At 49.4% G+C, this 14,159-nt stretch overlaps 1 protein-coding gene across 1 annotated transcript in view; it reads right to left on the reverse strand.

The window, feature by feature from the left end:
• Positions 1-14,159, reverse strand: part of DLG5 (discs large MAGUK scaffold protein 5) — a 137,112-nt gene that overhangs the window by 78,083 nt on the left and 44,870 nt on the right. Inside the window, exon 2 of the mRNA XM_019656994.1 lies at positions 5,878-5,946. Within this exon, the coding sequence (XP_019512539.1) occupies positions 5,878-5,946 (69 nt within the window). The remainder of the gene's footprint in view (positions 1-5,877; positions 5,947-14,159) is intronic.

Consider the following 14,159-nt stretch of genomic DNA (forward strand, 5'->3'; position numbering starts at 1 on the left):
GGTCCGGATGTAATGGCCGCAACTGCTGCTACAGATCCCCCAGCCAGCTGGCTAAAGGGGAAGACATCACACAGAGGATCACAGAGCCACATCCCGATGTATTCTGCACTTCTTACTATCTGAGAGCACATATTTCTTTATTGTTTAAGGCAGTGTGAGCAGATAATTCCTACTGCTGCGGCCACAAGGACATTCAAGTCAGCCTGTGGCAAAATGGAGCTACTCACCCCAAGGACAACGTCACCTGCATACAGAAGAGTGAAAGCAGCAAGTCTTGGTTCCTGGTGAACTTGAGGTTTGACCTGAAGGTATGCAACCCGGTCTTTCAGCATTCCAGCATTCAAGTTCTGGGCACAAATAGCACTGCTCTCTGCCTGCAGTGTCCGGAGACACTGCTGACCCCTGCACCCCAAGGGCCATCAGGTATATGAAAAACCAAATGGTGCACTACTGACATGAGGCTTTTCCCAGAGCATGCAAAGGACGAGCTGTGCAAAACACACCGCCTGCTCTGGCTCGAAATTCCACCAGTAACAGGACTTGCTGTATTTAAGCAATACTTCTCCCTGGAGCCCCCTTTCAAAACGCAAATGCTCCTGGGAAAGGTACTGCTACTAAGCCTTGACGTGTCAATGTGAATGAATGAGTTTGTCAGGTGTCTGTTAGATCACTGATTGTTCCTTGCTCCCAAGGAGATCAGGGAGCTGAAAAGGGTGAGGCATGAGACAGGTAAGAAGTGCACTCAGGGCTCCACCAGTTCAGTTTTACTGCTCTCCTTATCCTGACTGCACCACCCCACATGCTTCCTGAAAGCCAATCCCAAGTTCAAAATTCAGACCACCCCATCACTCAAATGATGTGTCTCATGGACCCAAAGCACACAGGACAAAGTGGAAAAGACTCAGCAGCTCTGAACTGTGGTCCAGAAGAGTCCTCCCTGAAGCCTACACAGGATGAGGAAGCCTGTGAGGGGCTGAACTGTGAACCCCCCAAAAGATGAGCAAGTCCTAATCCCCAGTAAATGTGAATGTAAACTTATTTGGAAATAAGAGCTTTACAGATGATCAAGTTAAGATGAAGGCGGGCCCCTAAACCAATATGACTGGTGTCCTTTTTAAGAGGAAATTTGGAGAGACACACACACGGGGAGAACACCATGTGACGATGAAGGCAGAGACTGGGGTGACACATCTACAAGCCAAGGAATGTCAAAGATTGCCCACAAGGAGAGAGGCTTGGAACAGACCCTACCCCAGTACCTTCAGAGGGGGCATGGCCCTGCCAACACAACACCTTGATCTCAAAGACTTCTAGGCACCAGAACTGTGAGAGAATACATTTCTGTCATGTAAGCCACTCAGTCTGTGGTACTGTTACGGCAGCCCTAGCAAATGAATGAGTACCCTCCCCCCCTCCACTGTACCTATCTCCCCTTCCCATCATCCTGACCTCACTTATTGCATTTACTCAGTTAACTGTCTCCCCCATAAGACCCTGAGATCCACAAGCGCAAGGAACACACCTGCCTATTCACCACAATATCCCAAGCCCGCTCCTGGCACACTGGAGGCGGTCTGTAGTGTTAGTCAATTAACACGTGAAAGGTCGGCCCCTGGCTACTTCTGACATCTCTGGCAAGAGACTCCCCTTTCTGAGTGGCTATTTCTCCATCTGTCTATACAAAGGAAAACCAAATAAATGGACCAGATGATCTCTGTGAGCGCTTCCAACTCAAAAATCCAGGACTCACCCTGAAGGTGTATCCCATCCATCAAGGTCAGATCAGGACATCAGAAACTGCACTGGGGTGTTAAATAGAGAACACGTAACACAGGGAGTGGGTCACAGAGGTAGGGGACAGCTGGAAGACTGATGCTTTTCCTACTGGGATGTCTTCAGTGAGATGAAAGCAGGGTCGGCCTCATGCTTGGGGCTTCTGGAAATATCAATACATCCATTTCAGCATGGACTGGGCACTCCTATCCCCAAGGCAACAACCCCAGTGCACTGTTCTGCTTACAAAGCACAGCCCCAAAAGAGCCAGTCTCATGGCTGAGTGGCCTTGGGTGGGGGTGGGGGCAACAGGCTCACTAAGAAGTCCAGTGCCCTGACTAAGGGAAGAAACAGCAATGCATGTGCCTCTCCCAGCACCCACTTCCCTTCTAACGCCCGAGCCAGATTGCTGCCCTCCTCTGGTAAGAAGAGGTATTGCTGGTGAGAGAAAATGTGAATTCCAAGATGGCGCAGTAGGTAAACGCTGTGTTTACCTTCTCTCACAACCACATCAAAATTACAACTAAACTACGAAACAACCTTAATTAAGAATCGCCTAAAATTTTGCTGAACCGAAGCCCTACAACTAAGGATGTGCAGAAGAAGACACCTCAAGACTGGTAGAAAGGGCAGAGACGCTGAACGGGCTCGTCCCACACCCGCATGTGCCATTAAAGATCAGGAGGGATATTTTGGCTATGGAGGCCCCCACCCCCACCCCCCAGAGTAGCGAAAAGGTCCCAGCCCCACCCCAGCTCAGGGTTCCTGTGCCGGGGAGAGAAGTCCCCATAATTTCTGATTGTGAAAACCAGCGGAGATTGTGACTGAGACTGAGTGCAGCCGCACTCACAGGCGCTCCTCTTAAAAGGATTGAGCATGGACTTACCCACCAATGGAATCACTCGCTCTGAGCGCCAGCGCTGGGGCAGCAGCTGGAAAGGCAGCAGGGACATATCGTGGGGAACAGAGGTGTCTGGCTTGGGACGGAGGGCAGGAGAGGCGGCTTTCTCCTGAACGGCGGAGCTGGCAGAAGCCATTGTTTCTTTGCTGAGCCCTCTCCCTTCCCGGTGAGCAGACACAGGCAGCCGCCATATCTTGAGTCTCTGCTGCTCATTCGCCACACCCTGGCGATTCGAGACCATGCCCCGCCCAACTTCCGGTCACTCCCAAGCCACTTCCAGTGGCTTTTCCGTACAAACCACCTGCCTTAGCTCATGCTGCAGACTGTCCTAGAGTCTCTCAAAGGTTTGCGGAACCCAGACAAGCAGCATCTGGCTTGAGCGTGTCCTGTACCCCTAGCTGAGCAGCTCTAACCTCGGCACTAGCTGCACCCGGCCTTCTTTTGCGACTTGGCCTCTCAAGGTGCTTCCAAGGACAGCACGGGCAGCAGCCATCTGCAGATTTCTTTGTGGCTCCTGCCAGCTAGCCCCGGGTGGGGCATGGGCTGTGGCTGAAATTGACCTATAGCAGATCCCATCCAAGGTGGTCCTGGGACTGGCACGCCCAGTGGCCAGCTTCAAAACAAGCTGGGGCATCACCTAGACGCCTCCAAAAATGACACCCAAGGGGCGGATTGGACAGGCACCAGAGTCCTGCTGAGGCAGATCCTGCTCCGTAGGGTCAGCCCCTGCACAACAATTCTTCCACTGTAGTCAAGGTCAGTACTCACAACCAGTGAGCCAAAAGGTCAGTTGACGTACAATTATCAACCAAGGCTCAACTACAAGAGCAGAGCACACACAACCCACAAGGGACACAGCTGGAGTGTGTGGCTCAGGTGACCAGAAAGACTGTGCCAGTAAGCCCTACAGCATACCTACTACATAAGGCCACTCTACTAAGACCAGGAGACATAGCCGCCCTACCTAATACACAGAAACCAACATAGGGAGGCAGACAAAATGTGGAGACAAAGAAACATGTCTCAAATAAAAGAACAGAACAAAGCTCCAGAAAAAGAACTAAACAAAATGGAGACAAGCAACCTATCAGACGCAGAGTTCCAAACACTGGTTATAAGGATGCTCAGTGATCTCAGAGAAAACTTCAACAAAGAGATGGAAACATAAAAATGGAGATAGAAAACATAAAAAAAGAACCAGTCAGAAATAAAGAATACAATAATAGAAATGAAGAATATATTACAGGGAATCAACAGATTAAATGAAGCAGAAGATCAAACCAGCGAAGTAGAACATAAGGTAGCAGAAAACACCCAACCAGAACAGAACAGCCAAAAGAAAAAAGAATCCAAAAAATTGAGGAGAGTTTAAGGGGCCTCTGGGACATCAAGCATACCAACATTCACATTTTAGGGGTACCAGAAGGAGAACAGAGAGAGCAAGGAGTGAAAACCTATCTGAAGAAATAATGACAGAAAACTTCCCTAATCTGGCGATGGAAATAGATATACAAGCCCAGAAAGTACAGAGTCCCAAACAATGAACCCAAAGAGGTCAACACAAAGACACATCATAACTAAAATGCCAAAGGTTAAATCTTAAAAGCAGCAAGAGAAAAGCAGTTACTTACCAACAAGGGAGCCCCCATAAAACTGTCAGCTGATTTCTCAACAGAAACTTTGCAGGCCAGAAGGGATTGGCACAAAGTATTCAATGTGATGAAAAGCAATGACATACAACCAAGATTGCTCTACCCAGCAAGGCTGTCATTTAGAACTGAAGGATGGATAAGGAGCTTCCCAGACAAGAAAAAGCTCAAGGAGTTCATCGCCACCAAACCAGCATTACAAGGACTCTTAGAGGGGCTTCTTTAAGATGGGAGGGGGGGTTAAGGATGGGTGAAAGGAGAAGGAATTAAGAAGTATAAACTTTTTTATATGGTAGTCATGGGGATGCAGGGTATAGCATAAGGAATATAGGCAATAATATTATAATAACTGGGTATGGTGCCAGACAGGTACTAGATCTATCAGGGTGATAGATGGGAATAGGGTTGGGGGCAGGGTGAAAACAGTGAACACATTAAGAAATATAAATTGATAGTTAATACAATATGGGAATATAATCAACAATGTTGTAAAGATCATGTAAGGTGCCAGATGGGCACTGGACTTATCAGGGGGATCCCATCATAGACTGTGTAGATGCCTGACCAATTCACTATACATCTAAAGAGTTGAAGTAGAATAATACTGAATGCCAACTATAACTAAAAATATAGGTGCATGTAGTCATGTGATGTGGATTACAACATAGGGAAGATAGTCAATGGTATTTTAACAGCTATATAAGATGTCAAGGGAGCAGTAGCTTGGGGGGGGTTATCACTTTATGAGGGGTTTAAATGTCTAACTATTACATTGCTTTGTACACCCAAAACTAATAAAAAACAATACAAACTGGTAGTTACAAAACAGTCATGGTGATGTAAAGTATATGGAATATAATCAATAATATGGTAATAACTATGTATAATGCCAAGTGGTACTAGTCAGAGGGATCACTTCCTAAATTATATAAATGTCTAACCACTAAGCTACACACTTGAAACTAATATAAAATAATACTGAATGTCAACTCTAATTGAAAAATTTAAGTGCTTCGCTTCGGCAGCACATACACTAAAATTGGAAAGATACAGAGATTAGCATGGCCCCTGCGCAAGGATGACATGCAAATTCGTGAAGCGTTCCATATTAAGAGAAAAAAAAAAGCAAGAAAAAATTTTAAACTTTAAAAATTTAAAAAGAGAGGAAAATATCAATAATACTGTGATAGCATGGTACAGTGTCAAATGGTTGCTGGACTTATGGTGATCACTTCTTTAGCACAGGGAATAAAATCAATAACGTGGTAATAACACTGTATAGAGAGCTAGGTGGGTACTGTTGAATAACTATGATGTACACCTGAAACTAATATAATACTGTATGTTAATATTTTAATAAAAACATTAAAAAATAAAAATAAACTTTTTTAAAGGAAAAAAAAAAAAGAAAGAAAGAAAATGTGAGTGGAATCAACAAAAGATGAGCCCAAGTAACCTGAAAGGTGAAGGCCAACGTCCCATCCCATGAACCCAGGGCCACCCTGGCTCGCACCCTTGTGTGGAAGGAGGGGTACCCCGGGAGATGGTACTCACCCACACTGCTGAGGGAGCTGCTGCTTTCTGAGTCTGAGGGCATGATGGACAAGACGCTGTAGGTGGAACCTGGGGATGGAAAGGAAAATCATTTGTTGTTACTATCCCCAAAGGGGTCTCTTATCTATACCTCAAACCACGGTCAGACCGATAATCAGTTATTGCCAAGCTGAGAACCCACACTGCATCAGGGACCAGAAATCGAATTCAAGTGGCTGGGCAGGGGAGATGTCGTCAGCAGGGACCAGTCTTTGGTGTTTCTGCCTGACCTTCCACCTCCCCTCCTGCTCTGGACACTGAGCTGTGTATGGGCAGAGGGGAGTCTGGAGTCTGTCGGCTGGCTTCTTGGGGTATCTGGGGAAAGGCTTAACAAGAAAGCAACATGCCCCAGGTTCAAATGGAGTCTGGGGGTTCCCTACAGATTTTTATCAGTATGATTCTGGCTTCCATGCAGAGGGTAGCAGAGCATGAATTAAACATCCATGAACTATTTGTTCTTTTTGCCTGACTATTCTGCTCTTAGGTTCTAATGACATTCAAGCTCAGTCCTTAATAATTTAGTCAGTCTCTGCCCCCTTATTAAAAGTTACTCATAAAACTATCAGCAATTACACTGTCACCAAAGCATCAGGAAAAAACTCTGGGTCAGGACACCCAGTCTCTGAACCCGGCTCTTATCCATGTGTGAGTAGCTGGGTGACACTGAGCAAATTGCTTCAGTGTCCTGAAACTCTGTGTCCTGGTCTGTACTATGAAGGGGTTCAACCAGATGGCTTACAAGGTCCCATTTCAGCAACTCCATTCTCCACTGACTGATGGAAACAGGTGTGCTTTGTTTATCAAGACTACAGGTGACACAAAAAGAAGAGGAAAGGCAAACAGAGACTAAACTGGGAGTAAAAAAAAAAAGCATAACATACAGAGGTGGTGGATCACAGAAACAAGATAATGTGAAAAATGCAATGTTTTGTTCAGGAACCAAAAGGAGTGGGAGCCAAAGATGAGATTTTAGCAATAAAGACTTTGAACAAGGCTTAGGGCCTCCATGTCAGAAAGTGGCCAAGAACTAATGACACCTTGAGTTCCAGGACCAGAAATATGGGGGGCCAAATTTAAGGGGTTCTTCCCCATCTCAACTCTTGACTAGCCACCTTATACATGCACACCCTCAGAAGGGAAAAAAAAAGAGATACAGAGATGGGGGTAAACAGGGAAGAGGGAGAGGAGGGGGGACATTCAGGGCGGGGGAGGGCAGAGACCACCTGAGGACAGGAGAGACCCCAGGGGAAGGGGAAGGCTTGGGGGGAGGACAGGAAGGCCACGCGGAGGGCAGAGAGACAGACAGCCTTGGTGTTAACAGTGTACAAGTGAGCTAGCAGGTGTGCCCAGCTGAAAAAGACATGAAAGGGGAGAGAAAATAAGAAAAAAGGGACTTTGGTAATACCAAAAACTCGGACAGTGGCCAGGGGTGACCAGTGGCCTCATTATCGCATTTTCTGAGAATCTCTGAAGAACCTGTGGGAGTTTAGCATAGACTAAAGAGGATGATTTGGGGAGTGGGCAGGTGTTTCATCTTCAAGTAGGACTGTCAGGAGGGATTCAGTGTGTTCAATGTGGCCTCTAGGAGCAGAACTGGGCCAGCAGGGAGGTGCTGAAGAAAGCCGCAGTCAACACTGCCCAGGCACACCTGGCTGGGATAGCAGAGGGGGATTTATATGCACATCACCTGAAGGGAGATGGAACCAGAAAACCCCATGCAGCCCTGAAATGCCTTGATCCCACTAGAAAATAAGTAGCAACATTCAACGAAAATACCTCCTGTATTTCAAGTTCAACCCACGTTATTCACTTTACTGTTCACTCGACATCGCTAAAATTGTGTCTTAAACAATGAGCATCACAAATTTCTCCAATCATCTCTCTTCCCAGATCACAAACATTAAGCATGGCATAAAGATCCGTGAAATAAAGTCAGATGCAATTCAGGAAATCCACTGATGTCTTCAAAGAACAAGAATGCAACACAATGCCAGTTTTTTAAAACTCAATCGTCATTTTCTTAATTATTAGTTTTTTCCTTATAGGGGCAAAGTAGGCTAGTCAGCTGATATGTTTGTGGACTGTTTTCAAAAGATGCCTACTCAGAAAAGCAGGCACAAATAAACTGTCCCACTCACACCTAATCCTGCTTGCGACACTGAGGACGCGGCTGGTGCTCCAGTAGATGCTCCCTGTAGGAACACATGGCTTCTTTCTCATTATTGCCATCGCCAGTGCCCCATCTTTCAGTAAGCCACCCCTCCTCTCCCGATAGTTTCTCTACTCCCCCATGGTAAGGTTCCACTGTTTGTTAAACTTGGCAGACACCCTTCTCCCATCTCCCGCCCTGGCTGGGGGAGTCAACTGGCCAACCAACACATTCTGTTCCTCTTCCCTGTCCCCAAAGTCCTGCTCTGGGGCCTGACCCAGGAGTGGTGTGACATCTCTGTCTGCATCTCTGGGCATCATCACCCCCCAAGTCAGCTGGCAGAGCTCCTGGGAGCTAGAGGTGGGGGCCGGCAGGGAGCAATTAAAATTGGACAAGGTCCAGTTTTTACAATGTTCCCAAGGCCTTAGACGTCATTCAGGGGGGAAGAAGCCCGAAAATGACGCTGTCTTGGTCACGCTTTGTCTCTGAGGCTATTGTTGTCTTAAAAAGCCTGTGTGGTCAGGGCTGTCGGGAAAAGGCAAAGGAGTCACTCTCCTCCAAAGTCACACGGTGTCCTTTCAAAGCTGATGCTTCTGAGGAGTGGGTGCTGGGCGTCAACTACCTCTGAGGTTTCACAATGAATCTAGAGGCCAGCAGGAGTCCTGTCTCAGGGACGCACACTTCCCCACCCCTCACAGCCACACTGCAGACAATGACCCCTGGGGCGCGCTGAAGGCACCTGCACCCCATCTGCCCCGAAACCTGAGGCACACACTCCACTTCATGGAGACCGAGCTCCCCCAGCAAACTACCCCCACTCTCTCCCCACACCCCCCACACCCACAAGGCAGCAGGCACCGCCACTCAGGACGCTCCCCCGCAATCTCATGCAAGCCCCCGACAGAGGTCCCGAGAAGACCCAGGGAAAGTTGGAGGATCTGGAAACATTTCCAGCAAAGGAGAGCAGAGCATGAGCCCCAGGTTTTCATGGCCATGTGGGCCAGAGAGGAGTTCTTTACTGGCATGGGAATTACCTGGGGGCCTGGGCAAAGTGCAGTTCTGGTTGGGCAGACTGGGTGGGGCCCGAGACTCTGCATTTCTAACAAGCACCCAGGGAACATGGTCCACAGACAGAATGAATGGGGGGCACCAAGACTGACCAGAGTCAGCAGGTGGGATGCAAACGGAAGCCATGACAGAAGGCCTGGGAGAGAGCTGGCAAGCTCTCTGGGTCGGCCTGGGCCACGCACTGTGTCCTTCCCAAGAACCCAGCAGGCCTCTGCTAATTGTGTTTACTCTGTGACTCAGCCCCACTGGGTCACAGAGACGAGTTCAAAAGAACTTCCAGTAAAATCACTCTAGCGATAACACAGCTTGTGGGCCCAAGAGAGACAGAAGAGTGCCCCCTACCACAGCCCTCCGTTCACCTGGAGCTGGTCAAGGTCCCAGTGACTCTCTCGCTTCCTGAGAAACCTGCACCGCTGAGGGATGTATCTAGCCCTGAGCCAGCACACAGTCCTCCCTGAGCTCCAGGGGGGTGAAGGAGGCTGGCCTGCCAACTCACACTGAGAGAGCTCTGGCCTGGGAGGACATGTGACAGCCCCTACCCCCAACCCCCACCCAAACAAGCACATGAGAAGTGAGAGGCAGAAGGCAAGCTACCATCCCCTCAGGGCTCGGTGACAGAGTGGGGAGGTGCTGCCTGGTCCCGGGGTGAGGGTCACCACCAGGCCACCTGCCACATCCTGGGACCCTCTCCTGGCTCACACCTGAGGAACCACAGCCATCACACAAAGGACGGAGAGTGCACATGTCCACCAGGTTCCTGACGTGCACCTGAGCCCTACAAGACACTAGGCCAGGTCTGACAGAAAGAAGGCAAGCCAGGACTGAGGCGGGTGCTCCTCGGCTGGGAGGCTGGGAGGTCCCTTCCCTCTCTGAGCCCTGCGCCCTCATCTGTAAATCAAGGCAGTAATGACGAGAATGCCGACGGGGCGCCAGTCAGCCTGGGTTCAACTCCCAACCCTGCTACTTAGCTATGCGCCCTCAGGTCAGTCACTCGGCCTCTCCCTGCCTCCAACACGCGCTTATCTGTAAAATGGGTTAATAGGTGTACTTACCTCAGAGAGGATCAACTGAAGTAATGTGAAAATGTCTGGAAACAGCACCTGCACAGCCAGCTCTCCATGTGTCAGCTGCTGCTATTATGCTCAAACCAGACCTTCCAACCTGTCCTTCTCAATCCTCTGATTACCTAAATTGAAAGCTGTACTAGAGTGACAAGGTCACGCAGTCCACCATGACAAAGTGCTGGACTCTGTGACCCTCACTAACAATAACGCAGCTGACAGGGACAGCACCAGTAAGTGTGCATTGTCCCGACTAATCCCCACGTCAGCCCTAAGATTATCATTGGCCCCACCTTACAGAGGAGGAAACTAAGGGTTGGAAAAATTAAGTAACTTGCTTAAGATCATGGTAGAGCTACTGAGGGGTCAAACAGGATACAAATGCAGGCAGTCTGGCGCAAAGCCTGCACTCCTGATACCTCTACATAATGCTGCTGCCCAGCTCTGAAGGTGAAGAGCAGTCAGAGCAGACTTCCTGGGGGAAGAGGCCTGGAGCTGGCCCTGGAGTATGGCAGACTTGGACAAGCACCTGAGAGGCCAGATCAGCCTGGAAGACACACAGGCAGAACCTGTCAACCAAGTGAGACGTCTCAGAGCAGGACCAGCGCCGACCAGGACCTCCCAGCCTGGATCACCCCCCAGGGTGGGCTTGTACCCTCCCTCCCCGCCTCCCACCTCCAAGAGGACACACCACACTGTGAGCTGAGCTGAGTACGGGAACTAAAAGTGGGAGAAAGAGCAGGGGAGGAGCGTGGCTTCATGGCCGTGACAACCCCACATCCATGCCCGTGGGTGCAGAGGCTGGTCCCAGAACATGGGCACCCTCACTCGAGAGGACCTCAGGAGGTGCTGGGAGGGTGGGTTCCTTTGGCTACTAAGAAGCCCTCTTGCAGAACAAACATTCAGGGCAGCCATGCCCCACCTCAGGGCCTCAGTCTCCCTTCCTTTAAAAATATGGCCCAAAGCTGTGGACATAGACCCAACTTGGAGGCTGACAAGCCCCAGCATTTCAGGGAGGCAGGGGGTGACTGTGGCCCTGCAATGGAGCAGCCACAGAGGCTTGGGCACCCACCAAGGAAGACCTGCTCAGGTACCCTCCACACGCACCTCAGAGTGGGACAACCCCCTTCTCCGACAGGCACAGGGAGGGCGGTGACACGGAGGAGGCCAGCTATTCTTTTTGGGTCAGGCAATGATTCACTCCCTACTGTACATAGTCCACCCTGCAATGGGTCAGTTTTGCGAGTTAATCGTAATTCGTTCTCTCCAACTGAGCTACAGCTGCAGTGACCTCCACAAAGTTTTGGAACAAGAATAATGAACTTGCTATAATATCACAGTAACGATGCTTCCCTTCCCCCTTTTTGTGGTCATTACAAGGACCAGCAGTCCATCTTTAAACATGAAAGGGGGTGGTAAATGGGGAATTCATTTCCCAGGTAATCTGAGGTGTACAAGTGTGGGGGTAGCGTGAAGGATGGCTCAAGCAGGACCTTGTGGGCCAGAGAAGACACTGAGTTTTACTGAGTAAGATAAGAAACCTCTAGAAGGTTTTGCATAGAGGAAAGACAGGGTCTGACTTACATTTTAATAGGATCACTGGCTGCTACGTTAATTACTGTCCACAGGTACAGGAGGATGGAAGCAGGGAAACCAGTCAGACAGCAAATGCAATAAACCAAGGGAGCTCTGCTGGTGGCTTGGATGTGGGTGGGTGATACGAGTGGAGCTGGTGAGAGGTGGCTAAAGTGTGTGTGTGTGAAGGGGTGAAGCGGGGGGGGGGCAAGATTCTGGGGATAAAGCTGAAAGGATCTGCTGACAGACTAAACATGGAACAGGAAAGGAGGAGACGTAAGAATGACTCCAAGGTTCTCAGCCCAGAAACTGCAAGGATGGAGTGGGTTGTCACTGAGCTGAGGAAGCCTGCAGAGGGGGAGGGAGGTGAGGAATCGTGAGTTCATGTTTGGCCAAGTTACATTTGAGGTAACTACAGACACTCAGTGGAGATGTCAGATAAGCAGCTGGATATATGGTCTGAAGTTCAGGGGTGAGGCTGGGGCTACAGATGTCATTTGGGAATTGCCAGCATACGCTCAGTATTTAAAGCAATGAGGCTTGATAGGATAACCCAAGGAGGGAGTGTGGACAGGGAGGGCAGCGGAGAGGTCCAAGTAATGAACCCTGAAGAAGGCCTGAGGGATGAAAAGGGGAATCAACAAAGACAGAGGAGGAGCTGGCAGTGAGGTAACAGGAAAGCCAATGGGCCAAGTAAAGGAACCGGAGCACAAAGGCAGATATGTGGTAGGGGCTTGCAGAGGGTAGCCTGATGCGCCCAGGATGCTTAATGGGGAAGGTAAGAGAGACACACAGCCCTCCTGACTTCTGATCAAACTGCACCTGCACTCCATCCACTCCCTGAGCTTCCCTGCATATCAAAGAGACTGATGGAAATGAGTCAGGGAGCGATAGGGAGAGGGAGAGCCACCAACGTGCAGACGGCACCTTCATGTTTTGGCTCAAGCTTTTCTTGACTGTAGCTACCACACTCTGACTACTCACAGCAGCTACCATTTATTGCATATCTATCACAGGAAAGGCACGATTTATTTATAAGGATAATTTCACTTAATCCTCCTAACAACAGACTATTAACAATTCATTTTCTAGATGGCAAAATGTAGGCTCAGAGAGGCCAAGTAACTTGCCCACGGCCACAAAGCTAGTAAGTGGTGAGTACAAATTCAAGCACAACTCTTATCCACTAACTCTACACTGCCTCCTTTCCGACAAGATCCGAAAAACTGAAACTCACCAATTCCTGTCCTGGTGGACAGCAGAGAACGCGAGCAGCCATCCCTCTGCTCAACAGCAACATTCAGGTGAGGGGCACCTAGGAGTCACAACTGATGGGTCACTAACTCTGACACGAAGCTGTGCCAGGAAGTGGCTTATGGGCCAGCATTCACACCGCAACCCGAGTTATCATCTTTTCCAACAATGGAAAGGAAGAAAGGGAAGAACGTTGGGTTCTAGTAATCTCTGCTGCCCCACCACCACCTGCCAGCCCTGTCCTCTCCTCCTGGCTTCATCCCTCAAACCTTGTCACTCCTCTGGCCATCAGCTAATCCTGGGGGAGACCAGTACAATCTCTGGAACAAACTAGATCAATATTTCCATCCTGGCTTAGAAGGCAGCAAAAATAAAACAAACCAATGGGGTTTGGGGGACCTGACCATGATTCTGATGCTCACACTGAATGCAAAAGATATCTCTCTCTCACTGTCCCCTTAATGCCACGTCATCCCCCAAATGACCATTTTCCATTAATCTCAGATCAGAGTAAACTGAGGAGTCAACCAGAGGAAATGACTGCTCAGGGAACAGCCCAAGTCTCATGGCATGTGCTGGACACCCAGGCTGGACCGGTCAAGGAATAGTCAGTCGCCACAGGCCTAAGAGGGCAAGTGCAAAGGAAAGGTCTTGTCTTCATCAGCAACGAGCTGCTGTTTCTGCCCCCTCCTCCTTCAACAGCATCAACACCACCCTCCTCATCTGCTTTATGTGGTGCCTTCAAAATTACCGACCACCAAGGCAACTCAGTCTAGGTCCCCAGGACTCTGAGATCATAGATAACCACTCACTTCGCTTCCCGCGCCCCACCCCCCCTCCAATATACCTGCTGAGTTTGAACCCACCAAGACCTTGCCCCGGGGCTGGGAGGTACAAAGTGACTCTGCACAGTGGAAAGGGCACAAGACCAGGGGCTGGGGAGACCTGGGCTCTCCCTGGTTTGGCTGACTACTAATGGGTGACCAGGGGCAAATACTGTTTCTGAGCCTCAGTTTCCTTATTGTACACTGGGGCTATAAAATTCTTTATCTGGGGCCGGCCGAGTGGCGCGACGGTTAGGAACTCGCTTGGGATGCCAGAGGACCCCGGTTCGGATCCCACATAGGAGGGCCAGT

Source organism: Hipposideros armiger, unplaced genomic scaffold (assembly GCF_001890085.2).
Source record: "Hipposideros armiger isolate ML-2016 unplaced genomic scaffold, ASM189008v1 scaffold_272, whole genome shotgun sequence".
Taxonomy (NCBI): domain Eukaryota; kingdom Metazoa; phylum Chordata; class Mammalia; order Chiroptera; family Hipposideridae; genus Hipposideros; species Hipposideros armiger.